This window comes from Copidosoma floridanum, unplaced genomic scaffold (genome assembly GCF_036245765.1).
Source record: "Copidosoma floridanum isolate Cflo_tuat_1 unplaced genomic scaffold, Cflo_Japanese_pri ptg000016l, whole genome shotgun sequence".
Taxonomy (NCBI): Eukaryota; Metazoa; Arthropoda; class Insecta; order Hymenoptera; family Encyrtidae; genus Copidosoma; species Copidosoma floridanum.
The window spans coordinates 5,257,360-5,285,165 of NW_028321893.1; the positions used below are offsets into that span (position 1 = coordinate 5,257,360).

Genomic DNA, 27,806 nt, shown 5'->3' on the forward strand with positions numbered 1-27,806 from the left:
TGATAAGGTTAGCATAATAATAGGATTATAATACTCTTTCTGCGTGTAGTTAAAGAAAAAGAGTTTCTGATGTTATTTTATTTCCATTTTCATCACACTTACTTGAGTTTTAAAATTAACTGCACAGACTTAGTAACTGGGTGCCAATGTTGGCTTCAAAAGATTTCGAAATACTTTGAAAACAATTCAAATTGACATAAAAACTGCAAAGATTGATCAATTTTTATAAAATTTTAACAAAAAAACTTTAAAATTAGCTAACATTACATGGCTCTGTATTTAAACTTTTTTTTACCGTTTTTTTTTCATTAATTTGGCAGCTTTTAAGTTTTTCTCTTCTCGAATTCTATAAAAATCTCTCTGGCATTGACTATCACAAAGTAATAAGCTCGCTGTAGTATACTTTGTTGAACGGCGATGAAGTAATAGCTTATTAAAAATTTCTGTACAAAAGCTTGAATACTTTGATAGTTCTAATCTTCTAATTCTATAATTCTAATCTCTTCTTTTATGTTCATAAACATTATTAATGATTGGCTCAAATTTTTTCAATGACACTGCCTTCAAAGAAATGGCTAATCACAGTAACATTTAAATTTATGATCATGATTTTTAACGATCAAAAAGTATTAGTGTTAGTGAATTGTGCCTTGATTTTCCGAAATCTTTTAGAAGCAGACAACTTGGACATTCCAACAAGTTGTCAAAAGTTTTACATGACAGTATTTACACGGAAGATTGTTGTTACCAAAAAAACAGGTACTATATGTTAGTACAAGTATTTTCGATACTCTGTACAAGAAAAATGTGTACTGATACAGGTATATTTGGTACGGTAGTATACTTTGAAGTACCTTAGTGAGTATAGATAAACCTTATACTTAGTACGTCAAAATTCGATACGTGGTATGGGTTTTTCCTGTACCAGTACAGAAAGTTAGTTGGCCAGTGGGAGCATTCGGAATGTCAGTATATATATATATATATACATATATATATCCATACGTAGCTGTAAAAGTTCAAGAGGTTAGGATTTCAGTACATCCACTACAACACAATATAAAGTTCAATACATTGATAGGAATCCAACAAGATGTAATGATAAGTGCAGTAGGCACTTGTAGTCACTTTCCTGTTGCGTATAATAATTGGTTTTCACTCGCAAAGAACAATTTACATATTTAGCCAAAATAACAATGACAATCCCATACATGTATGCAAGTATGCACATACATATATACATACATATCTCCACTGTATATTATAAGCGCACGTACTATGCGCGGTAGACGGTACAGTAGAAAGCCATGCGCAGTATACAAATTTAATAGACTATCCATGGTACAGAAAAATCCTGTACCAAAGCTATTGAAAAACTTGTACTAGTATAGTTATAAAACCGACTAGTCACAGGTTTTTCGGTGATCCAGATAAGTATGTCAAAATGTGAGACTGGTTGCAGAAATCTTAAGACCTGTACGTTATTTTTCTATGCTCATCACTTTTGGTATAGCTTATTCTGGTAACAACAATCTTCCGTGTACGGGAATTTAAAGTACTTGACTTTTGCATATATTTACATTTTACATTGTACAATATTTATAATTTATATTTACATATAATTATTTAACCTAACAATCTTTGATTAATAGAATTTAATGCTCAAACCCTTACGTATTCAGGTGACTGGGTGTTACTGACACAGCTCCCATTACCATCAGTTTCTATTTAACGAAGTTCTAACTGTACTACACCAGCTTTATTTATGTTTGCTCATAGTTGCACAGGTGCTTTTGGGTGTTTGAATTTAGGTAAATTATCTTGCAGGCGTAATCAAGTATAATACACCTAATCTAACACTTGAAACAATAAAGCAGGAACATATTTAGACAAAATCTTAGCTACAGTACTAAGTGCGCAAGAAAAAAAGAGTTAATTGAATGGATTGTTGAGAGTTGTCGAAGAGGATTTTCTGTGATTAAAAAAAAGTAAGTAACAAGTATAAATTTATTTTCATGTCCATAAGGGAAATTTCTTTATAAATGACACTCCAGGAAGAGCTTGGTATAAAGATTTCATATAAAGAAATTTTAATATTGTCTCAAGAGTATCTGGAAACATTTCTCAGCAGAGCCAAAGTATCCAAACTTACCTTACGTAACTGGTTAAGAAAATGGAAAAATCTTTGAGTGCCAGAAATCTGTTGGTTATTGAACGTACACGTGTGTTAAACTGCGATAAAACAGGTAAACATTATCATGTGTACAAAATTTTTTATGTATTAACAAATAACGAATACATATTTTAGTTATGCTTTTGAATTCAACATCTTGATCGATATTAGCTCCAAGAGTTACTGCTTATGCTGTAGATATTAAAGTACCTACACTTGGACTTTTTACTGGCAAATCATTGCCAGCAAATGTTTTTCAATTGGCACTGTCTAATTTTGCCTTTAATTATTCTGATAATGGTTGGGTGCTTGCTCAACGTTTTCTTTAGAAAAAAACAATTTTTTTGTGCCTTGGCTAACTATGAACAGTTTAAAAAAACCAGTAATCTTGTATACAGATAGCCATGCATCACATCTTACTTTACAATGGAGTAAGTTCTGCGTAGATCGTGATGTATCCTAACGCCAAATACGTTATTCACCCCTTAGATTTGTCATTGTTCAAGCCACTTTATAAGCCAAGAGAGTTTAAAAGTGAGCCAAAAATTTTTCTACACATTAGTGTGTGTCATAATTTCGAAAAGTCGATTGTTGTTAACGTTTTGAAAAAAAAAATTGTTAACGGTTTTAAAAATTCAGCTTTTACCCTTTCGAAGGTGATACTTTAAATGTCAGAAAATAGTTTTGAAGAAGTACTTGTGCGATAGAAAAACCAGCTTGAAGAGTTGAGGTCAATGACAGTGAGCCAAATAACTCTTTGCAAACATTTGAAACTGACTAATTATTTCTCGAACTATTATTATATAATCATACATAATTGGACTAAAATTTATTAAAATTTTTTTTGCTATTTTAAAGGCAAATAATTATTCATCAGACAGTATCTAAATATTGGACATGAAAAATACAAATAATTTCAGTGATGATTTAACAAGCTTTCCGAATATCATAAATAAAACTAAAGCTTTTGATTTATTTAACACTCTAAAGAGTAAAGAGTAACATATATGAGAAGTATAATATTTATATAAGTTGTGATGAGCATATACATCTAAATTAAAAATTGTGCAATAATGCATTTTCAAGGAAATATTAATTCGGATTTTTTTAAATAATTATTTTAAAGTTATAAAGTGTTTTGTAATTATCTATGTAACATTAGAAAGTTCCTACCACCACGAAATTTATAAAATTGTTTTTGTACGTAAATTCAATAATTATTTTTGGAATCATACTTATGTAGGCGCGTTCTGCGCTAGCCAAGTATCTTATACATTCTGCCACGAGTGGTTCCGATGTAAGGAAGTCGGTTACTTCTTTTTGGAGTGTGGTTCGTAATTCGTTTTTTATTTAAAAATTTATTTACCGTTTATTATTTAATTTAGTTTGATTTTAATCCATTTATTTTTTTAAATAATTTTTTTTTAAGCTTTATGAACCCTAGTTCAGTAGCATATTTTCTTGTTTAATAATTGTTTATTTTATTTTAATTTTTAAATAAATTAATGTTCATTATACTTTTTCAAAATTTCTTCTATTTATTGTTTAAACTGCGTAATGTAGCATATAGTTTTTGTTACGAAGAAACACAATTTAATTTAATGATTTTTGATTGATCTTTTGGGGCTAACTTCCAAATAAAGAAACACAACACGTTTTTTATAGAGTGACGCTTCGTTGACTGGAGCTTTGACTGCTTCAAGATTTAATACAAACACTGAAAGGAATTGGTTTATTTAATTAATAGTAAAATTAATACTTTTTTACCTTCATTTTCCCTCGCATTCATTAGAATGTTTTTGATACATTCTGATCTAACATCACCTTCATACAATAGAAATGTAGAGGAACAATTTTTTTACTTCCACCCACACTGCATGACATCTGAATGGCTAAGGTGTATGATAATTTTACTACAAATGGCCTACATTAGGCGATCTCAATATCTGCTGGTGCAATTTGCTCTTTCAGGGTGGCAACTTACAAGAATCAAAGTCCAACATTTTCTTTGAACTCATCTGTGTCATAGGTTAGGGTATAGTTTATTATAAATAAATGCAATCGTGCCTCATTCACACACAAGGTATCGAATGATCCATTGGCTTTCGTTTTGTGTTAACTACAAACGAATTCCTTTGTTTTTTTGAAGTACTGAACAACATTTGTCACACAATGGTTTTTTCACAGCTGCGAAAGCTCTTTATTACTGTGTTTAGAGCATAAAAGTCTTGATTTTCCAAAATCCTTAAAATAACGGATTAAAATCGCAGCCAATAAATGCCCACTGTACAATAATTCTCCTAGTGATTCATGAATTGTAGTAACATTAGCATAGTAGCGTTTGCTCCTGGTCCGAAAACGCAGCCAAACTTTGGGTCTTTCTGCTATGTGCATCATATGACAAATGTATTTGTACTTGAGGACGCTGTTACTTTTTTATTACTGCCTAGAGTTAAAAAAGTGCCATTTTAGTATCGACTTCCTTTGGTTCTTCGCATGTTAATTTTCTTAATATCTGATACTCAATTTTTCCATCAATTATCTGGTAATATGTACATCTTTTAAATAAAATACGCATGTGCACTCTTAGTTATCTCAATATTCTGCTACCGATTTTTTGGCCAGATGGCGTATCGGATAATTTATGAACTCTTTTTTGAACTCAATACTCTTTAGTTTAGCTCTAAAATCAGCTGGACGATTTTGGTTGGAAGCTGGAACAAAGACACAATCACAAAATACTTTATAAGTTGAGTGTGATGTTTTTTTTGTAATGTACTTTTTTTTGTGTGTCAAAAAATGTACTAATTATTAAAGTAACATCACCTACACTGAGAAATGTTTGGAGGGGACTCGCCTTTGGGAGTAAGAGAGTCGCCCCACCATAGCCCTAGTACAGCAAACTTGCTACTTTAGCGCAGCGGCTGCTCAAGAAAACCAAAGAAGATCTCTCCTAGTTGACTGGAGGGAAATAGCCCCCAGTAGTGGAAGCCTCGCGCCTCGATTCTGTAGTCCAAATGATAGGTAAACAAACCAACTGAACTGTACGTAAAAGTGTACGTATTACTATAGTATGGTTTGTCCATATGTGAACGGACTATATATTTGTGCAATATTATATCACCACGTAACTTACTTATAGTTAATAGCATCTTCATTCATGTAGTGCATAAGTACTACATCTTTCAATCGTGATCTATCTAATATTTTAGTATTTTTATATTTGTCTAATACAAGTGATCCACTATTCTTATCGTTCTTTAGTATAAAATACAACTCATTTTCAACAAACATGAAATCTGCAATTTTTTATAACAATGAAACTAACGAAAATTAATCAAAATATTTTGAGTTTTGCTTGAAACTTATAAAAATAATGAAAAAAAAATATGATCAGTATAGATGCACAACTGCATGTTTTTCATCAGAATAGTAAATAAACCTGCACTTTCTTCTCCAATGACTTCATTAATTTCACTTATTTCACTTATTTCCATGCTGGATTCTAACAATGGAGTGGAATTATTGACTGTTATTTGCAATGGAATTGCATCATGTGGAATTGATTGAAGGTGGGCATAAAAGGGATTTTCTGGATTCTCATTCATACTCTTGTATTGTTAGAAAACTTTTCATAAAAAATCGATTTTTTTCATGAACTCAAATTTTGAGAGAAACTCAAACAGATGGTTACTATTAAATGAAAGAGTTTTTATCAACTTCAGATCCTAATTAAAAAATATTAATTGATAAAAACATGAAATACTAAGTTTTCCAATAATGTCAACAAACATACCTAACCTGTACTAAGTGTGAATGGGAAAAGGATATCACGCGCATGCATACACAAGTGGAATGTTCAAAAGCATGTTACTTTTACTTTTTATACCAAGGCGATGTCATTAATGAGTGGCTTAGTCAGATGACAAATGCATCAGCCAATAATGTAATCAACATTTATACATAAACGTTTTTTTCTTTTTCAAACGATACCCTTTTTTCATACACATGCATACTCAAAACCATAAATTATTACCTTTTAGCTGTAAACAATAACTTTGATAAGTAATCAGTACGCAGTTAAGTAGAAAAACTGATCCGATAATCTTTCTTCAAACAATAAACTATCATGCACGATGAAATAGCAACTAAAAGTGGCAGAGTGGCCCTCCCAGTCCTCTGGAGATTCCTTTCTTTGGAAGCAGTAGCTCAGCGCTCCTGACTGGAGGAAAATAGCTTCCAGTCCGGCAGAGAAGCAGTCCTGCTACACAGACAGTAGTGCCACCTGTAACAGTGGCATGGCATCTCCAGACAGTAGAGAGGCTCCCCCAAACATTTCTCAGTGTACAACAACGAAATCTGTTAAATAATTCTCCTTTACGGGTGTCGTCAAGACAATGATCAAGTTTTTTATCAAGAAAAACCACCGTACCTGGGACAAAAATCTTGCCAAGCTCATGTTTGCCTACAATACAAGCAAACACCAATCCACAGGCTCGAGCCATACTATGCTTAACCTCGGCTGCAAGCCACTCGCTCCAAACGATTTGAAGCTATGAGCAAAGAACATAGTGATGAGCTCCCTTAGTCAGCAAGCCATCGACGAGTGAAAGGATCAAATGACATGCCTGATACTCCTGCATGAAAATTTTGATACGTCTGCAAGGCTACGAAACAAGCTCATGAGTACTTTTTTAAACTTTTTTCTCACTTTTTTTGTACGACATTTCGTATACTTCATCAACTACTAACATAACTTCTCTTTATCTTTTGTTTCATCTATTTCTCACTTACCTTTTTCAGTAATGAACCAAGCCCCTGAGTACGAGATTTAAGGACAGCTGGTGGGTTCACCTTCTGGTGAAAAAGAGAAGCTCGCCGAGATGATTGCGTCTACGAATTTTTTTCGTTTTCCTTGATCAATGGAAGCAGAATTCGACAAAAAATTAAAAAATTTCTTAGGAATATTTTACTGAATTTCTTTGGAACTAATGCAACTGATGCAATAAAAATATTCTATTCATCACCAATACAGCTGTTGTTAAGGGATGTTTTTCCACAGATTTTTCCACATATATTGGTCAAAGCAGATTTGTCTGATTGATTTATTATGCCATGCTAGTAGTGCAAAGATTTTTAAACTGGCGTATACGGAAGGTAAAAAACTCTAAGCTTAATTAGAATGCGACATCATCTATTTATTTGTGTTATATTTTTATTTGCCTACATATTACTGACTTATGTTACGTCCTATATCTTTTGCATTTATTTCTTTATATCGCTTATTCATATGTATGTACTGGATTGAGTTGTATAAAATTATTACGCGTGCGTTAAATAAATTACAAAAAATTACTTGTAATTGTTTAAAGAAACAAGTTTTATTGCATTTTCCGTGTTTAGTAGCCCTACAGAAGATAAGGAAATTCCGATCGGTTAAGAAGACAAATCTCTGTGTAATTTGATTTTTTGTATCAAAGATAGAACATGTATGCAAACCGCTCGTTTTCATGACAATTAAAGGACAGACGTTTGTTACTTTTATCTCCGAATGTTGCTTCTGTTTCCAATTTTTGAAGACTATCGTTACTACATATATGCCTAAATCTGTGAGAAATTCTTACAATTTTTTCTCTGTTAGTTAATTTTTCTTTTGTACTGTCAAGGTTCATGTTTTGATGCAGTAAAATTTTGCCATTAGAAACTGTAAAAAACTATGACTACGAAAAGACAAAGCAAACTTATAGTCCTGGGGCTGGGTACAATCTTCTGTATTACGGCGTGTCAGACTTTATAGTAAGGCGATTTTTACAGTTCGAGAAATTTATTAAAATCGCAATTGTTTAAACAATTGTTTTCTTCTTTTTCTTGAAAACATTTTTTCTCATAAATTAGCTGATTTTAAATAGAAAAGGTCTTCTGCGAATTTTTCGAAAAATCCATTAAATAGAAGTTATGAATTTTTAAAGGTTTCTTTACCAGCATAACTTTCATTGCTTATAACTTTCAATCTAATTATTATTTTTACAACTTTTAATAACGTACTTCTTCTGTTAGTATACCTTTACCGATGTCACATAGATTTGTGGTTGTTGTTTGCTTAAGAAGTCGTTTCTAGAAAATGAAATGATTATACCTTTAAATTTTTCGGTGTGGATTGGGGATCCACTGATAAATATCACAAAATATCAACATCATATGTTTAAAAATTTGTTATTTCAATAAAAATCTTGGGAATTTTATTTTTCGCACCAGAAAATTTTTTTTTTCGTTACGTTGGTGTGTTTGAAAAAAAAACAACTTCTAATTTTTTCGAAAAATGGGTTGAAATGAAGTTGTAAGTTTTCGAACATACTAATACTAATGTTTCTCGACAATTTTGCTTTTCGATTTTTTAAGGAACTGTAAAATTTAATGACTGTTTATCAAAAAACTAGATTTCTTTTTTTTTAAAAACGTGCTTTTTCTGCAAGTATTACTTTACTGGTTATTATTTATTCCTAACATTTTTTTAGCTATTGTTTTTGTACTTAAGGAAAAGTAAGGTAGTACGGGCACCCTAACTGGAAGTGACAATTAAAGCTAAACCGAGTAGGTTACAGGTAAAAAAAAAAAATACATAGATCATCCCTTCTAAATACATAATTACGAGGTAAAATTAGAAATACTGAGCAGTAAAACACTGAAAAATCCTAAACTCGCTCCACCTTAAGACATACTTTGGCACTAAGGTGTACAGTGATCAGGACAGTTGATGTGCACAGCCGACACAGCTGATATCATTTGTATTAAGAAATTACATAAAGTAAGCATTTCTCTTTTAAATCTATTAAAACTTTTTATCAAACATAGAGTTTTTTTTTTACAAAATACTGCTTTCACATAAAATTTTTTAGTGTAGGAAAAATAATACAAAGTAAAAAAGTCAATTACTAATTCGAGATTATAACCTGCGGGTGAATTGCAGTGAAGGACAAATAATTACCACATCGTTTTTTATAAGAAAATGAATGAACTGGAGATTTTTAACGTGTGTCACGTGTCTGAATTTGAAAATTTTCAATGAAAATTTCGTAATAAATTAACGGCAAAATTTTTGAACTTCTTAGTCACGCTTGAACTTGCATTTGGTATTTCGTATACTTTTGGTGGGAGCTTGCATCATCACTGATTTAAAATTCCAATCACACCTGTCAGAAAAATGGGATTAGTACTGTTGTATTATTATTTTCTAACTCATAAAATCATAACATACGACATTATTATGCATACCTTCTGTTTTGCTGTCAACGCAGTTTGCAGAAGTCTTGAAGAGATTCTCGGGATTAAGCTAGATGTCGTATTCGATGAGTTAGTTGTTTCCTTCTCAAGGTTCCCTATGTGATATTAGACGTGTTACAAATAAAGATGATAAGAACAGTACTAGTTAACAACGCTATTAGCCATATGTTTGAAGAAGTATGGTATGAACTAGATGGTATAGAAATTGACAAGTATAAAAATGTTTGGTTTAATTGAAAGATAGATATCTTTCTCCCGTGGTCAAAATTTAATTCTTGAAAATGCTCGTTGGATTGCTATCGAAGATGAAAAATTTATTATCAATGACCATTCTTATTTTAAAGTGTAAATACCTTTAAGAATAATATTGGATTTTGCTAAAGACTATCGCAAAGTTGTGGTCAGTGCAAAACATGAATCAATTCTCACGAGATGAAGAGATAATGTTAGCGTTGGTATAAAAAGTAGCTAAGAATAAAAATTTCACAAAGGATAAGCTTATATTGACTGAGATTGAGTGGCTTGCAATATCAGCAATGTAAAGCTTTTCTTAAATTCACACTTCTATCCTTATGGAAATCTTAATCTGGATATTAATAAAAGTCAGTTCTTAATGTTATACGATATGTATAAGGTTTTTCAAGTAGTCTATTACGGGAAAGAACCGAAACCTTTATTAAATATAAAAAATTTTATCACGCACATGCCTCTCATTGTAATCAACAGTTCTAAGACAAATGAAACATTCAATACCGCGCCAGTAGACGTACGCTTGGAGTTTGAATTTTCTTGAAAATGTGTCTGCTTACTGTCTTATTTTACATGATCGCATCGTAGACTACAATTCTATCTGTGGTGACGTGAAAAAACTTGTTTAAGCGCGTACATAAAATTTTAAATAAATACTAGCAGTTAAATCAGTCTTCATCTTGATGGAGTACGTGGTGGACATGCAGGGCTTTAAGAAGCCTGGTAACTATTATGTGCTTAAAGAGTTAATAATTTTTCCACTCCATGGAGATGATAAGTCTTTAGTATCTTTTTTGAAGTTGCCATTTTCTTAGCGCAAACTAAGTTATAAATACAAACTTGAAAATTTATTGCTTGAGCTATCCTATCATGGATTAGATTGGCAATCAAGCGATACTGACTACACAGAGAGTGTTATTGTTAATCGGGAAAATTTCAGTGATGCTAACAAGATTTTTGTAACTGTAGAATTGTAAAAAAGTGGCTCCTAAGGCTTAATTTTTAAGTTTATAATATCGTGGATTATCCAAAGTTTTAACTCCTGACATTAGCTACTACATGTCCTTATTATAATGGTCCATATTTATCTATGCGTGCCCCCGAAAATTTCAAGCAAAGAAAAAACTTAATTTAATGTAATAATGGTTAATAACTAAGGTCATAATTGAAATCTGACGGCTCCAAAGGCATTGCCAAATATTTTATGGGAATGTAAGTGTAGTGGTTTATTGTGAATAATAATATACATGTCAGAAGGTTGATGATAAATATTAAAAATAAAACGACCATTTTTGTAATTTTTCTTACAGCTTGCCTTACGTTTTTGAGCTCTGTCGATGTCTCTTATGCTATTGCTCTCTTGATAATTGATGATAAGAGACATGTTTCTGTCTCTTCCTAATATGCATTCTATTATTAGTATTTTATTTGGTTCTCCAGCCTTTTCCTCGTACTTAGTTGAACTCAATGTTTTTTTTTATTCTGCTGCTTGCATGTTTCGTCTCTGCTTCTACTAGGTAATTCGATCTGGTGACATGTTGTTCAGTCATTTGTCTGTTTATCTTAGCTTATTCCTCAAATAAACTTCGTCTAACTTTTTTCACTACGACTAGTTAATAAACTAATCCTATCGACCACTCTGTCAATGACTTATCTGCGCTACTAGCATTTCATTTGATCTCTAATAGAATAGTATATTGCTACAATGTAAGTTATCAATGGCCAGACGTATGGCAATAATAACGATTTCCTTTTTTAATATTAATAGTTTTTGTGTAACTTTATCACTGTTATAATGATATTTGTTTACGTAGTAGCAATCTTTGTGTTACGTATGTGTCATCTTATATATAGATCGATGTACTATTCCAAGTACTCTCAGTCTATCTATGTCGTTTATTAAGCATTTATTTGTATTTGTTATAGTTGGTTGCGGGTGCTTAACGCTTGAAATTTTTAAATTTTAATGAAAAGTTTTGAAAGTTTTAAAGTGTTTAATCAGAGACTTCAAAATAAATTTTCTTTAAAAAATCACAAAAGTAGATGAGATTGTTGTTAAAACCATCCTGTTGGGATGGGTGGCTTTAAAAAGCGGGAGGAGGAAAATCAGTAGAGTCTCTCCGAGTGTACCGAGGCGGTTACCAAGACTGAACAGAGACGATGGTATTGAACCAAGAGCTGTGGAAGTGGTATGGCAGCTGTCCTTACCATAGTACAAACCATCATTAAAATCCGTCAGTGACTGGGCAACAGTATTAGGAAAATGAGTCGATCGGGCTACCAAAATGAATTTCTTTTTTTTTTTTTTTTTTTAGGCTTATAGATGTTAATTATTGAGTATCTCTACAACCATGGGCCTATGCGGCAAGATTGCCATAACGCACAGTGCACATAGCACATCGTATAGCGCCTTGTGCGTAAGTTCAATCTAACAAAAAAAGTAATCGATGCAGCAATGGGAGAGCATACGTAATCACTGAAAAGAGTTCGTAGCTGTAAACACAGAAATAAGGATGAGCAATATAAAAACACATGTTTGTTGGACGATAAGTATTTCGATGAATGCTTATTGAATACTATGAAAAATAATAAGTGTATTTTTAATTATAAGTTTAAAGATAAGCAAAAAAAAGTTACTCGCATGGCAATTCATTTCAGAGCAAGTTGTTAAACAAGGTATTGTTATTATCAGTATTATTAGAAATTTAATTCAACTTACTTCAATATAAAAAGATGTAGTGTCCAACTTATACACTATCCCTGTGTCTATTCAATTATTTTAGTTAAGGTTTGCCAAACATGAGACAAAAGGCTGAGAAAGTACACTGGAAGGTTACGTAGAAAGAGAGAGTTGTAAAGCGATTCTGACAAAAACCAAAAATGGAAATTGCAAAAAAAAAATAGATTCAAGAAACTTCAAAAATACTTGAGGAGCAGGAACCGGCGTATAGAGCAGCTTTGTCCAAATCAAAATCTGTTCACAGAATGATTTTTTGACAATTATTCTTTAATAAAATAAATCATAAATATACATATTACGTGTAATTTATTTTATTGATTATGACAAAGGAGCAAGATGTTTAGATTTAATATAATTATTCTCTAAGTAAATAAATTTACAAAAGTGCTCTCTTTCAACGTGTTCAGAACGCAAATTTCAATGGGTCGGGCTGCCATGAAGTGCGTTCTCATCGATCGCGACAACATAGCAACAAACCTGTAAATTTGTAGTCTGAAGAGATATCCTAGCAGGCAGGAGATGGCGTTTAAATGTGATTTGACGAGCATGAATGTGTAGCAATAAAGTTACTACGAGAAAATTGAGGGCTGAGTATTAGGACCGTAAAACAGATGAATAAGTGTGAGAAAAGGTTATATAGTTTAGTTAAGATATTTTTGGCAAATCATTCTAATTATAAGCATTATATAAAATAGAATTGATAATAATAATAATACAAACGATAATAAACGTGATGATGAATAAAAGTAAAGTAGTAAAAATACAATTATAAGCAATCTTACTAATATTTAAAGTAAAGTCTCTAAAACCGTTGTAATTGCTAACCGCAAAAACTACTAAACCGATTTTGCTGAAATTTTGTACACTGATTCTTGACACTTCCTAGATGGTTTTAGTATAGTTTTAATCTGGAAAAAATTAATAACAATTGCAATAAATAAGCTCAAAGTTTTGAAAAAATACGCTAGCTTTGCACTTTAGTTCGGTACGATCCGCTAGGTAGCGTCGACATAAAATCGAGGCTACCTGCAACAGAATTAAATAAGTGTGGTTATAGTAGGCCGGAGAGTCTAAGAAATTTCTGTAGTCGTCTACCGGCAGCTCATCGAGCTGTATCAAAAATGTAGATGATAGTCGTGCAGCTGGATATTCTGGTTACCGACGACACTCTTCTCTAATGGGTAAGTGATCTAGGTCTACATCCACCCTGAATCTTCAGGATTGACGAGTGCCACCAATAAAAAATTATTGTTACCGATAACGTCTCCGGCGAAATACCAGGACACGTAGCTAGCCAGAGAACAACCTGCTCCATCACTTCAGAGTTATGTGGCCGTTCAACCATTCCGCCTGGTGCCGTCAGAGAATTTTGAGCTTTAAATGTAAGCCAGGAAAGACAGCCCTGAGGAGCACGGACAGCTACAACAGTTTCGTTCTCAGTGGTCATGTTCCCAACGGCATACCCACATTTTCTTGACTATCGACGAGCAGTTGGTTATCAGGAGAACGACTCGAAGATGAGATATTCTTTGGTCAGCCGCATACCTCCCTCTATCACAGTCTCCGTACATAGAGACTTCGAGGGTAAGAGTCAAGCTACCCGCAGCCAGCTCTTCATCATTAGGAATAATAATAAAGAATAGCTGGAAGTTTCACCACTGGCCCTTTTTAGGGCCATTATAAGTATTCACGTTTCCTACTTAACCATCAATATCATCGGTTTTTTAAGGCCCACCTAAGTTTCACCACCTTGCGAACCAATACATTTTTACTACTATTTCCGGAAGCAATTTGTCGACTAAAGACTATGTTAACTTAAGACGGCCACTATAAAACCAAGTCAGTCATTCACTGGCAGTCGTCACGAATGGAATTGTTCTTCGCAAGGCTGGGAACCACGGTGACCGACGACCCTCTCGACGAGCATTCAACCAGAAATCACCGATCCTCCCCAAGGTCTGCACTGGGTGAACTTAACAGCTCTGAAGGAAAAAAAAACTTAAACCAATCTTCCTATCTCAGATTACGAAACAACTGAGTCTGCAAAAAAAAAGATGCTTTAGACACCAACGTCTTTGACGTATACCAGGAGACGTTAGAAAAGATCTTTACAACTAGCTCCAAAGCTTCGGACTTTGTAATTTTTCTCCTAATTAGTCTGAGGCTTTTACAGCAGGCTAGAGAAGATGACCCTGAGGTATTCAGGCTGCCACAATTGCTGTTAACTTCAGTCAAGAAAGAGTTTACTTAAGAAGCTCACCGGGTTTTTTTAGGGCCATCGGACGTCAAACTACCTTGCCAAAAAATATATTAGAACTCAACAAACTTGACTAAAAACAGCCTTTAGGGGTCACAGAAGTACTAAGCATGCCAAAAGTCGCAAGAGGATGAATTGGATAAAAAACTTCAAATGTATCTAATAAATACAATTACAGGTGTCAAGAAACTGACTCAGAAAATTTATTGAGATTTGATTAGCAGCGTCAAAATCGACAAATATAGAATCCATCACGTAAGGGATCATTTTTATTATTGTACCCTTACAGTAATTTCTTGAATTTTTCAGTTTTATAAATAAGTAGAAAATGTATTTGTATTTTTGTGGCGATTAAAAATGTAGAGATCAAGCTCCAGGACTTCGTTACTCTGGTAATACAGTTGTGAGATAGAAGAAAAAAAAATATTTTTGGGGGTTTTTAAATCTTAACAGCTTTAGAAAAATAGCCATTTTTGTAAATTATACGAGAGAAACTGTAAATTAACGGCTCCTTCTGGCCAACGATTATTTTATGGCATAAGGAACGCACGGTTGTTTTTAGCATTATTAAATTTTTTTAAATTTTTTAAGCTTATCATTTGACTAAATAAAAACTATATGAATTCCGAACAAATATGTTTTTAATGAGAAGATTTTTGTTCTGAGAAGTGTCAGGAATATATGTAAAATTGCTTACTGAAAACATTTTACATTGCATGTCCACACACTACGGTGTTCCATTTAGTAAGTCTCAGGTGAAGCCGAGACAGGAGCTGCTAGTACTAATAATATACATGATAATTGTAAATACTTATAAGAATAATAATTAATCAATAAACTTGAGTGGCTATCAGGTGGTACTTGGGCCGCACTTACGTGACAAATGTGCAGTGGTAAATGGTTGGCATTAGAGCGACATGTAGGGAGCTGTACTTAAAAAGCGGGACATTGACGGCACTTGGGTGGTTTTTAAGCAGTTCTTAAGCAGCGGCATTTTATCAGTACTTGGGTGGCACTTACGCAGCGACACTTGGCTGGAAGTTTGAAGATACTGGGGCTTACGTGTTACTTAAACAGATGCACTTGGGCGTTACTGAGGCGGTACTTTATCGTCCTTTGGGCTGTATTTGGGTAGTACTTTGGTGGTACTTGAGTGACATATAAGCAATACTTGGGCAGCATTTAATTAGTGGCACTTGGGCGGTACTTACGTGGCATTTAAACAGCGGCACTTAAGTGGTACTAAAGTGATACTTCGGCGTCACTTGGGTGGCAAATAGTTAGTGGTACTTTAGCAGCACCTTGGCGGTACTTGGGAATTACTTTAGTGGAACTGCGGTGACCCATGAGCAGTACTTGAGCAGCACTTAATCAGTGGCACTTAAGCAGTACTTTGCGACGATTGAGTAGTGGCACTTGGTTGGGACTTAAAGGTACTTCGGCGGCACTGGGACGGCATTTAAGCAGCCGTACTTTGGCAGCACTTCAGCGACACTTCCGTTGTACTTGAGCAGCATGTAGGCAGTACTTTGGTGGTTCTTCGGTGACAAATGAGCAGTATTTGGGCAGCACTTAATCAGTGGCACTTGGGTGGTATTTTGGCGGTACTTTAGTGGTACTTGGCGGCAATTAAGTGGCTGCCTTTAGGCAGTATTTGGATGGATTTAGGGTAGCACTACACTAATTAAGTGCTGCCCAAGTACTGGTTATGTGTCGATGAAGTACCACTAAAGTACCGCCCAGATGCTGCCGAAATACTGCTGCCTAAATGCTGGCCAAGTGCCTCTTTATTATTGCTTAAGTACCGCCTTAGTGCTGCTGTTTAAATGCCACGTAAGGACCGCTCATGTGTCGCCAAAGTACCACCAAAGTACTGACCAAGTACCACCCAGGTGTTGCTAAAGTACTACTTCCTCAATTCCACAAAGTACCGCCCAAGTGTCATCGATAGTGAATATCCCACCATCACTTTCTTTTCCAAAAGCTACAACCTTAACTACCGTAAATTCATATCTGTAGAACTTCTAAAGACGTTCTAAATAACGATTGTTTGATATATAAAAAAAATAGTTTACCCATGGTTGTAGGCAGCTAAAAGAACAATAATAACAAATCCCTCATAATTATAAAAAAGTGATCCTGACTTAAGTGAAACTGTTATAGCTATATGTTTACTGTCTATATAGCTTTAGCACAATCGGGCATATTTCAATCTTTATAGAATCCACTGCTAATATCTTTGCAAGCTTGTTTTACTGGTGGTTTGAAAAATATTGGAGACAGAACATTTTGTATTGCTGAGCAAGTATCCACAATAATATTGTAAGCTGTTGATTCACCAACTGTGTGGAGTAGGGCAAAAGATAAAACTTGATCTGCAGAAGCCGAGTACCTGAACGTTTATATTACAACTATACGAGTGTAAATAAATAGTTTTACACGTAACAAAAATTGCATTACCTTATTGTCAACAAAAGTTGCTCTTCAGCAGTAATAATGCTTTTTCTTCTCTGTTTTGAAAGGAAGCGCTGAACAAATTTTAATAAGAACTGGAAAGATTTTAAATCTATTCTTGTGTATGGAAAATATTTGCTAAGATCATTTTTGAATTCTACATACAAAGTATTCAAAAATCCTTTCGTTAATCTCCTTTCATTTATGGGCCTGATCAACCATCTGCGATTAACCCATCTCTTGCTATACTTGGAATTGCCATAGATAGTATGAATCATACAAAAGGTAAAGGATTTCTCTTAAAGTTTTTACAATATCCTTAAGTCCGACATCTGAATCATTAAATCTGTCGAATTGTAAAACCTGTATCAAATGAAAATTAATTCCTTATTATTAAATACGTTTAATCAACTGCTACTTTCTACAGTTGTGATTTTCTATTTATTACATATTCGAATAGTTATTCATGCCTAATTCGTAATATTTCTGTGAGGCCTCTGTTTACTTTTCAAATTTGTTACTTTTTTTCTTAGGTTGAGCTTACGCATAAGGCGCAGTGCGCTGTGCGCTTATGGCAATCTTGCTGTATCGGCCCTATCTTATGGCCTGCTTCTTGTCATTTCAATGATCAACCCTTGGTCAAGGTTTTTCTGGTTTTTGCAGTGAAAAGAATGTCTGGATGACACTTTTCAAAAGTGGCTTGAGTAGCCCTGAGAATCTCTGGGCTGGAAACTAGAAGAAAAGTAGTAGGGCCTTCGATGAGCGAAAGCACTAAAGTTGATTGGGTCGGACCTAACCCAGTCCAATAGGCAGTCGTCAAGCCTTTGCTCTTGAATAAGCTGTCTCCACTCGATTGAGAGGGAAAGGGGTCATGAGCATTAGCCTTTAGGAGTCAGTGTGAAGTTTTAAAAAAAAGAAAAATACACAGCAAGTATGTGATTTTAATGTACATTAATATTTACTGAATTTGTACTGCTCTACTACTGCTACGTATCCGAATTCGATGAATGAGCAAGAATTAGGCAATCAGTAGATGTGCGTGGTCTAGGTGGATATTTTTAAATCATTGCGCAGTCCTATTTATACACTGAGAGTTTTTTCAACACTTCCGATGCTCTTTAGAAACTAGTAATCGACACCTAGTAAGCAGTAGACAGTACCATCAGGAACGAGGTCTAAAATGTTAAGCGTGTGCAATGTTTAAAAATTGAATGTATGTAAAACGATCTAAATTATTGAACAGTAATCATTTCAATTATTCATAACCATACAGGGATCTTATACAGGTGCGGTAATGCATTTCTAATGTTCTAATAAAGGATTTATAATATCATAAGGAATTTATAGCTTTATTGTAAGGGCATGTTAAAGGTTTGAAAAGGCTTAGAATTTGAAATTCATAAAGCCTTAAAAGGTATTCCTGCAGCCTTAATAAGAACTAACCTACGATGGCACCCAAGCAAGTTGGCGAGTGTAATGAGTAGGTGGCGTAGTCTCCTAATATATGTACACAAATGGGTATTTTGATTTATGCTGATTGTCTGCATAAGTTTTTAGTATTATAAGTATATATCTTAAAAGCACGTAGAGTTTGCATGGATCCATTTTTACGCGTATGTATATAAATAGACAAAATCAATTCAGTATGAATTGTATTCAGATGATATGCGCAATTGTATGAGTCGTAATGTTAGTAACAATATGAAATTTTTTTCTTGTTTACCATTATCACGCATACTTATTTTTTTAAATCTCCACACAATGTCAAGAAATCTTATAATCAAAGAATATTTATTATTTTGGACATGTTAAAAATTGAATGCAATAAATGTATCCATCTTTTTTTTTAATTACGCTAACAATCTCGTTTTAGATGGTAAGACATGGGGGATGCCTTGGATTAGGTTTGGCAGCAATGGGATCACATAGACAAGACGTATACGAACAATTAAAATTCAATCTTTATCAAGACGATGCTGTAACAGGTGAAGCAGCTGGTATTGCTATGGGTATGGTGATGTTGGGATCAAAATCAACTCAAGCTATTGAAGATATGGTTGCAGTAAGTTTTCTTACACACTGTTTAATCTAATCTTACATCAAATGGACATCTTAAGCATATGTATAAATTATCAAAAACGTAAAAAAAAGTATAATACATTTACAATTAGAGCGTAGTTTTGTCGAAAAAAAAGGTCTATCCCACTTATTGCCTTCAGCAAATCTTCATCGTTTCTTAGCCCAAAGACATACATAAGCATCATAAATAAAAAAATTACATAATACTATTAATATTTCGCCATAAAAAGATATGTTTTGACCTAGAAAGATGCTTAATTATTAGTTTGTTGTGAAATTAGCCTAAAATATTGCTGCGTTTCGCGTTTGTAGTACGAACTAGTTTGAACTTATGTAAATATACAAATTATTAGGAAAAGAGTAGGTTGATTATGACGCAACTTATAATAAAATGTTGCAAACACAAGTTTTATACGTAAGCTTTTGTTCTTTCAATATGAAAATAATTTATAATCCTCTTGAGTAAATTTTTACACTTTTATTGTTTAAAGTCATCATTTCATCGAATTATTTTCTCTTCCTACATTCTTTACTTAATAGCCCTAGTAAATATGTAAATAATTACGTGGAAAACTAGTTAAACTCTATTTTAGTAGTGTATTTGTGGCGTCTCAGCCACATCGACCAGCTTCGTGCTCAAGACGAAAGCAGACCATCGTCCCAAGGAACATCTTTTCCTGCGCACGCGCGAGCCAACTCACGCACACACTGCTGGTGCGCTACAGCTGAGGGAGAAGAGTCGTGCGGTGCTAAACACTTATTCTTCTACTTATAGCTCTCAACGTGAGCAGAGCAAAAGTCCTACTGTACATAACGAATAAAAGCCATTTCGTATTTTTATAATAAAATCTGTTGGGTGTGCTTACTTTCCCTCGTGCTCCTTTTCTTGTGGAAGCACAGCTTCGGCTGTGCAGAACAATACTTACCACAAGTAGTGACCCCTCGAACTGTTTTATTTATTGTAAGTGCAAGTTTGCGATGAAAAGTTGAGCCGAGGCGAGGATAAACTCTTCGCATACCGACATCTTTTAACGCTCTTCCGCTCGCCACGTGGGCAAGATGTCGTCGCCAAAAGGCTACGTCCCACCGTCGAGAGGCCGCGGCCGGCGCTCGCCAGTGCCAACGTCTCGGGTAGCAGGGCCAGTGCAAAGGGGACGGCCCTGCCCTGGAGCCGAGTTACGACCACACGCAGAGCTCAACGTCGTTACACGGGCTGCAACGTTACGTGCCCGCATGTTCCCCCCTGTGTCCGCCTCGCTGCCATTACAAAAGTTGGGTGGTATCCAACCTCGCACTCCATTAACAACGGAATATACGTGGCAGGACACGGAAGCGACAGTCGAGCAGACGTCTCCTGTCGATCCACTGCTGCTGGGGTTTCACCTGCAGCCCGTTCCTGCCAACGAGAGCACCGCCTTACAAGGTTTTAACCTGCTGTCAGTCCCCTGCTCCAGGCAAGCGCTAGCAGACACCACTCCAACGCGCCCGGCTGACGCGCGTGAGCCACGAGACGTGCTGCGAAGCAGGCTTTTCGCCGATCTCTACCCGGATGCGTACGCTGCCGTTGCCCTCGTTGCCGTGGCGGCCGACAGGTCAAGCGACTCTCCCGAGTCATCCCCGGACGTACACAGAGACGAAAAGTGCCACGCAGCAGCCGTTGCCGTCGACCATGTTCCGGCTAACGATAACATTACACATAGTGACCCGCCCGCGCCCAGCCCGGTCCTTTCAGACTCCCGTGCTAACTCCAGCGCTGGACTCATGGCCACCATGGAACTACTTCCGTTTTGGCCTAAGCACCCTGACACATGGTTCACGCAGGCCGAGCTCATCTTCGCGAACAACAACACCACCTCCGAAGATGTAAAGTACGCTCAAGTCGTCAAAGCGTTGGGGCCAATCATCGTCGATGGGCTGTTGGACATCCTCGCAGCACCACCAGCAGAAAACAGGTACGAAGACCTTAAAAAACACATCCTTGCGAGGTTCTCTAACTCCGAGGACCAACAGCTGCACAAGCTGTTCTCCGGACTGTCACTGGGCAACAAGAAGCCCTCACAGCTGTACCGCGAGACGAAAAGCCTCGCTGGCAAGAGCCTCACAGACGACATGCGACAGCTTGAGGGTCAAGTGGCTGGACCTGCTACCTGCAGAGGCGCAACCTTTCTTGCGCATCTTTAAATCCACGTCACTTGACGAGCTAGTACAGGCCGCAGATAAACTCATCTGCAACTCTTCGTTCTTGCGAACAAATCACACCTTCGCAGGTGTCTCACCTGTCTCCTCAGGATACGCCTCGCCTGTCCTGCCACACCAACTGCACAACGAGATACTGCTCCAGGAAATCGCCGCGCTCATGGCGATGATCACGCAGCTCTCTACAACCAACAAACAACTGCTCGAACTGCTCAAAAACAACAAGGGCAACGGAGGTGCCAGAGGCTGGGACAGGTCGCGCATTAAAGGACGGAACCAGTCCACAGGTGCTCACGCCTGGTGCTATTTTCACAGGAAGTTCGGCGTCAACCCCTACTCCTGCAAGAAGCCCTGCACCTTCGTGGTATAAACCACCCAACCAATGGGAAACACCTAGGGCTGCCTCAACGCAGACAGTAGAGGTCACCCTTCCATCAGGGGAAACCCGTCTGCTAATCAGGGACCACCACCTCAAGGTCGACTTCCTACTCGACTCCGGATCCGTAGTGTCAATCCTGCCCTGGCCGCCAAATTTCAGCCAGGCCCAACGGGAGGCATTGACCCTGTATGCGGCCAACCACTCGCCCATACACACCTACGGCAGCTGAAAGATCAACCTCAACCTGGGCCTTTCGTCGAGACTTCCAATGGAAGTTTATCATCGCCGACGTCGCCCAGGCTATCATTGGAGCCGACTTCCTGGCAGAATACGGTGGCTCAAACACAAGCGGCTCATCGACCCGCTCACAGGTTTGGCTGTCCAGGGCATCCTGTGCGACACCAACCTGCACTCGATTGCGACAATCGAGCAACTGGGATCAGACGACCCTGACGTCGCCAGCCTCTACTCGTCTTTGCTGCACGAATTCGCCGACGTCTTTGCGTGCAACAGCGCACCAGTGGTTATCAATTGCCTTCCAGTCCAACATCGCATCATCACCTGCGGCCAACCAGTCTTCGAGTGCCCCCGACGCCTCATAGGTGAGCGACTAGCAGCGGCCAAAGCTGCTATCACCGAGCTCCAAAACCAAGGGGTCGTCAAGCCGTCCAGCAGCCAGTGGGCTAGTCCACTGCACCTCGTGCCCAAGGCCAACAACTCCTGGCGCATCACCGGTGACTATCGCCGCCTCAACAGCATAAGAGGACCAGACAGGTACCCCTTCCCGATCATCGAGGACATGCTAAAAGAGAGCCAAGATCAGGTTTTTACGGTCATCGACCTACACAAAGCTTTTTACCAGGTGCCCATCGCCAGCAGAGACGTAAAAAAGACGGCCGTCACGACACCCTTCGGCCTTTTTGAGTTCCTTGGCACATTACTCGGCCTCAGAAACGCCGCGCAAACCATGCAGCGCACGATGGACCAGCTGCTATGCAAGCTTCCCTTCGTTAAGGCCTACATCGACGACATCCTCGTCGCGTCACAGACGCATGAGGAGCACCTTCAGCACCTCCGCCAGCTGTTTACCGTCTTGAAGCAGGCAGGCTTCAAGGTAAACCTGGCGAAATGCACATTCGGCATACCTCAGGTCATCTATCTGGGCTTCCAGGTTTCGTCAGAAGGTTGCCGGCCACCAACAGTGAAGGTAGAAGCCATCAAAGTTTTTTCCAAGCCAACCACAGCGTCCGAACTTCGACGGTTCCTGGGGGTAATAAATTACTACCGCAGGTGTGTCCCCCACGCCGTGGAACTGCAGGCGCCTCTCAACGAGCTGCTCAAGGGCCTGCCCAATAAAGCTAAGCTTAAGTGGACCACACCAGCATCCCAGGCGTTCGATAAATGTAAGGCCAGCGTCATTGACGCCGCTTGCACAACGTTTCTGGCCCCAGACGCTCCCTTGGCGCTCGGCACGGACGCCTCGAGCACAGCCATCGGTGCGGCTTTAAAGCAGCTTCAACCGGATGAGTCGTGGCGCCCTCTAGGATTCTTCTCACACAAGCTAGACCCCACGCAGGCCAGGTACAGCACGTACGGCAGAGAGCTCCTAGCAATCTACGCCTCTGTTAAGCATTTCAAGAGGATACTAGAGGGCCGCCCATTCACCATCTTCACGGATCACCGGCCTATCACCTTCGCTGCCTTTCAACCAGCATTCAAGGCTTCGCCTAGATAAGCGCGCTATCTTGAATATATTCTCAGGTTTAACTCACGCCTGGTCTACGCTAAAGGTTAAGACAATGTCGTGGCTGATGCTCTCTCCCGGCCGCAAGACGACCCCGAGACACCGCCCCCCGAAGCTTCAACACCAGCTGCGAAACCAATCAAAGTAGCGACCACCGACGTCGCCCCAACGACTCAGTTGCAGACACCAGTCGCCACCGTCGCAATGCCCTCGATCCTCAGCCCAGCCGTCATCGCCCAAGAGCAGGTGCACAATGCAGAGCTCCTCGACCTGCTAGGCAATCCATCGAACAACCTGATACTCCAGCAGCTCAACATTGAGGGCCACTACGTCTATGGAGACATCACGCAAGGCGTGGTGCGGCCGTACCTACCGGCATCTCTCCGGCGCACAGCCTTCGACGTTGTGCATGTTCTCTCACACCCCAGTGGCAAAGCCACGGCCCGCACCCTGAGTCGGAAGTTTGTCTGGTCAGGAGTGCGCAAAAACGCCTTAGTCTGGGCTAAAACTTGCGAAGCCTGCCAGCGCTCCAAAATCAATCGCCACAACCGATCAGCACTAGGCAGATTCACCGAGCCTGACAACCGCCTGGAGCATGTCCACATTGACATCATCAAAATGCCTCTAGTCGCAGGCATGCAGTACTGCCTTACGATCATTGATCGGTTTACTCGCTGGCCACAAGCGATCCCGCTGTCCAAAATCCAGGCACCCACCATCGCCAAAGCCTTTTTCGATCACTGGATCAGTTTCTTCGGAACTCCGCTCCTCATCACCTCAGACCGTAATGCTCAATTTGAGTCGAGCCTCTTCAAGGAACTGGCCCAGATAATAGGCACAAAGCTGTGCCACACAACCTCGTATCACCCGCAGTCCAATGGCATGGTGAATAGGTTCCACAGGACCCTCAAAGCAGCCCTGCGCTGCTGCCCGCAGTCTTGGCTAGACTGCTTCCCGACTGTGCTCCTTAGACTCCGCACAGCATACAAAAAAGATCTGCAAGCCTCTCCAGCGGAAATGCTCCTTGGATTCTCACCCAGAATTTCAGGGGAGCTCTTCACCACCGAGTCAGTCCAGGCCAACCAATCTACGTGTGCACAGAACTTGCGACAACTCCTCAGAGCCATCAGACCAGTGCCTGCCTCGAATCACTTGGCCCAGCACCCATTCTGCTTCAAAGATCTGTCAACCTGCTCGCATGTGTTCAAGCGTGTTGACAGAATCCAAAAGCCGCTGGAACCACCCTACACCGGCCCACATCGCGTTGTTCGCCGTCTCGATGAGCGCAACTACGTCCTTGACATCAACGGCAAAGAAGAGGTGGTGTCCACGGACACGCTCAAGCCGGCATACATGGAGCGAGCTCACTCCGTCCTCGAGCAGCCCACAGCGCCAAGCACAGCTGCTCAGCCGCCACCGCAACCGCTGCCGCCTGCACTCAACACCGCTGCTCAGCCGGAAGCGCCCAGCGCCGCTGATCAGCCCTCGCCGCAACCCACGTCTATCCCAACTGCCCAAGCCGCCCAGTCTTCAGCAACTCGCCATGTCTTGTTCCCGGCTCATACGCCGGTCACTGGGAAGGGAGTGGATGTGGCATCTCAGCCTCAGCGACCAGCTTCGTGCTCAAGACGAAAGCAGACCATCAACCCAAGGAACATGTTTTCCTGCGCGCGCGCGAGCCAACTCACGCACACACTGCTGGTGCGCTACAGCTGAGGGAGAAGAGTCGCGCGGTGCTATACACTCATTCTTCTACTTACAGCTCTCGACGTGAGCAGAGCAAAATTCCTACTGTACATAACGAATAAAAGCCATTTCGTATTTTTATAATAAAATCTGTCGCGTGTGCTTATTTTCCCTCGTGCTCCTTTTCTTGTGGAAGCACAGCCTCGGCTGTGCAGAACAATACTTCCCACATATTGCCGTTCGGGTAAGCTTTTTATCAACTTATGTTTTTCGTATTCATACAGCTATAGTTTAATTCAAGCCTTGGTGTATACTCTAACAGCACATTCTTCTCATTTTTTAAGTCCATTTGACAAAAGGAATGCAATGTACATAACAAAAATTATAGGTTTATGTTAGTTTGAAAACGTAATGCTATTTACTTTTACCTTAATTTAAAAATATGTTATAAAGGTTTTTTGTGAGCTTTTTGACTTAACTCATATTTTTCAGTGGGGCTCCTGAATTTAAACTTATTTTGAAAAAAAAAAAAAAAGTCAATAATTAAAAACAAATAAATTAAAAAAAACTCGTGCCATATTAAAGTTAATTTGTTTAGAAGCATACAAATGCTAACCATAGTTAGCACTTTTAATCAGTAATTCGCTCTAAATTATTTCTATTAGCAAAAATGCCCTTGTTCATAAAGAGTTGTGAATCATGTGTTGTTTCTCAGGAAACTAAATCACTTTCTTTTTCTTTTATTACTTGTTTTGAAGGAGTAGTCGAGTGTTTTTGTACCCCAAATCTTACAAAGTATGTTTTTTTTGTGAGAAGCTTCAAATCGTATAATTTTTAGTGATAAGTCTTTGTTTAACACGGTTTTAACGTGATATTGTACAATCTCTTTAAATACAAATTTTACTATATTATTAAAAAGTTTTCCACAGTAATTAGTGTCAGTCACTTATTTTACAATCCAACTTATATACACAGGATTTTAATTTATTTTTTGACATGCAAGTATGTGTAACGTCGGCGTAAGGTATAGGGTTTTGAGCTAAGCTTTCGCTTGTTGCTCAGAATTCTTTCTGCTTGTGTCTCCAGGCAGTCAGATATTATGCGAATAAAGGCCGTGATGCGAGGTGGTAAGATACGTGAGGGGGGTACAACCCCACGTCAGTCACTCTCGCGAGACGGTGCAAGGATGCCTGTGAGCTGATCAACTCGCTTGCTTCTTTACACAAAGATAAGCAGCCTGAGGGGTTCGGGAAGGCTGCTCGTAAGGATGGGTGTGTCGGCGGAAATTAAAAAATATTCGTTTTGTTTTCTTTTTGATTTACTGTTTTATCGTCTGCCAATACTAGAGGCAACCCGAATTGACTGATATTTTGACTGAAGAAGTCGAGGATGATTTGGAAAAGTGCCGCCAATTGAAAGGAGCAGTATAGGGAACTCGACCAAGACGAGTCAAGCCGAGGACCTTGACCAAAAGAGAGTCGAGGATGGTAGGATCGATTGATTGAGACTGGCTAGTGTAGGAGGCTTGGGGCGTTATATACGGTTTCACATGAGTCAATTCGAGGATGCCGTTCTTGTGTACACGCAAAGATAGGGTATTGGGAAGAGGTGCTGAGTGCGAATTGGGAAAGCGATCATTGAATGGGAAAGCTTGATTTCTAGGTCAAGCCCTTGCATAATTCGGGGCCGCCACTCAGGTTCGAGCACGTGATGATTTGCAAATTTTAGAAAATCCTTTTCCCAGTACAACTTACTAAGGAGAGGGGAGACCATATCCCTTTTTCCCCCGTCTTTCTTTACAGCTGGCATTTCTGATAACTAATATCATAGCTAAAGTAGTGCTAGTTATTTATAAAATAGCGAGCACACTTTATTACTAAAGAAAAGAAATAAAAGTGAATTCGCTGGTAACGATGATAATAACGATAGTAATTGAAGTAATAGAAGCAGTGATAATAATAACAATAAAAAAAATAATACCAAAAATAATAACTAAACTTCCCGTAGTGGTAGTAGTTATCATAAAAATAGTAATAGTAGTGATCGTACAAGTGACAATGATAAAAACAATGATAATAGTGATAGTAATAATAATTAATAGTAATAATAATTATTATTACTACTATATGTACTTCCGGGCGATACGCATAATCTTGCATTAAATACAAAAGAAAAGCAGTTCAAGCGTCATTCTGATATATTATGTTAACTAGATGAATCAAATGCGTGTATCTGTAAAAATAAAGTGCCTTAAGCAATCTTCTCAAAGTGATTTGTTCTCGAAGTATGTTGTTTTACTTTCTCTGTATTTAATTTATTGCATTATTAAACAAACGAGAATTGATTAAAATACTTTAACTTTTGCGTCAGGTTCCTTCTTCTCTACATTCTCTGCATTGCCTTCAATCGTTTGTATTAATATATTTCTCTTCTATAATTGTATCGCCATTCGTGTGACACTATCTCTTTACCAATGGGTTATATGTCTAAATTTATATTTCAGAAGCTTTTTTTGTGACGTCTACTTATAACTTTTAGTAATTTTTTCCTGGCTCTTTATTTTCTGCT

At 38.1% G+C, this 27,806-nt stretch overlaps 1 protein-coding gene across 2 annotated transcripts in view; it reads left to right on the plus strand.

Annotated features, from left to right (window-relative positions):
• Positions 1-27,806, plus strand: part of Rpn2 (Regulatory particle non-ATPase 2) — a 492,767-nt gene that overhangs the window by 142,974 nt on the left and 321,987 nt on the right. For both annotated transcript variants that reach the window (XM_089592351.1, XM_089592352.1), the window contains exon 8: positions 19,028-19,216. In XM_089592351.1, coding sequence (XP_089448477.1) covers positions 19,028-19,216 — 189 coding nt within the window. The remainder of the gene's footprint in view (positions 1-19,027; positions 19,217-27,806) is intronic.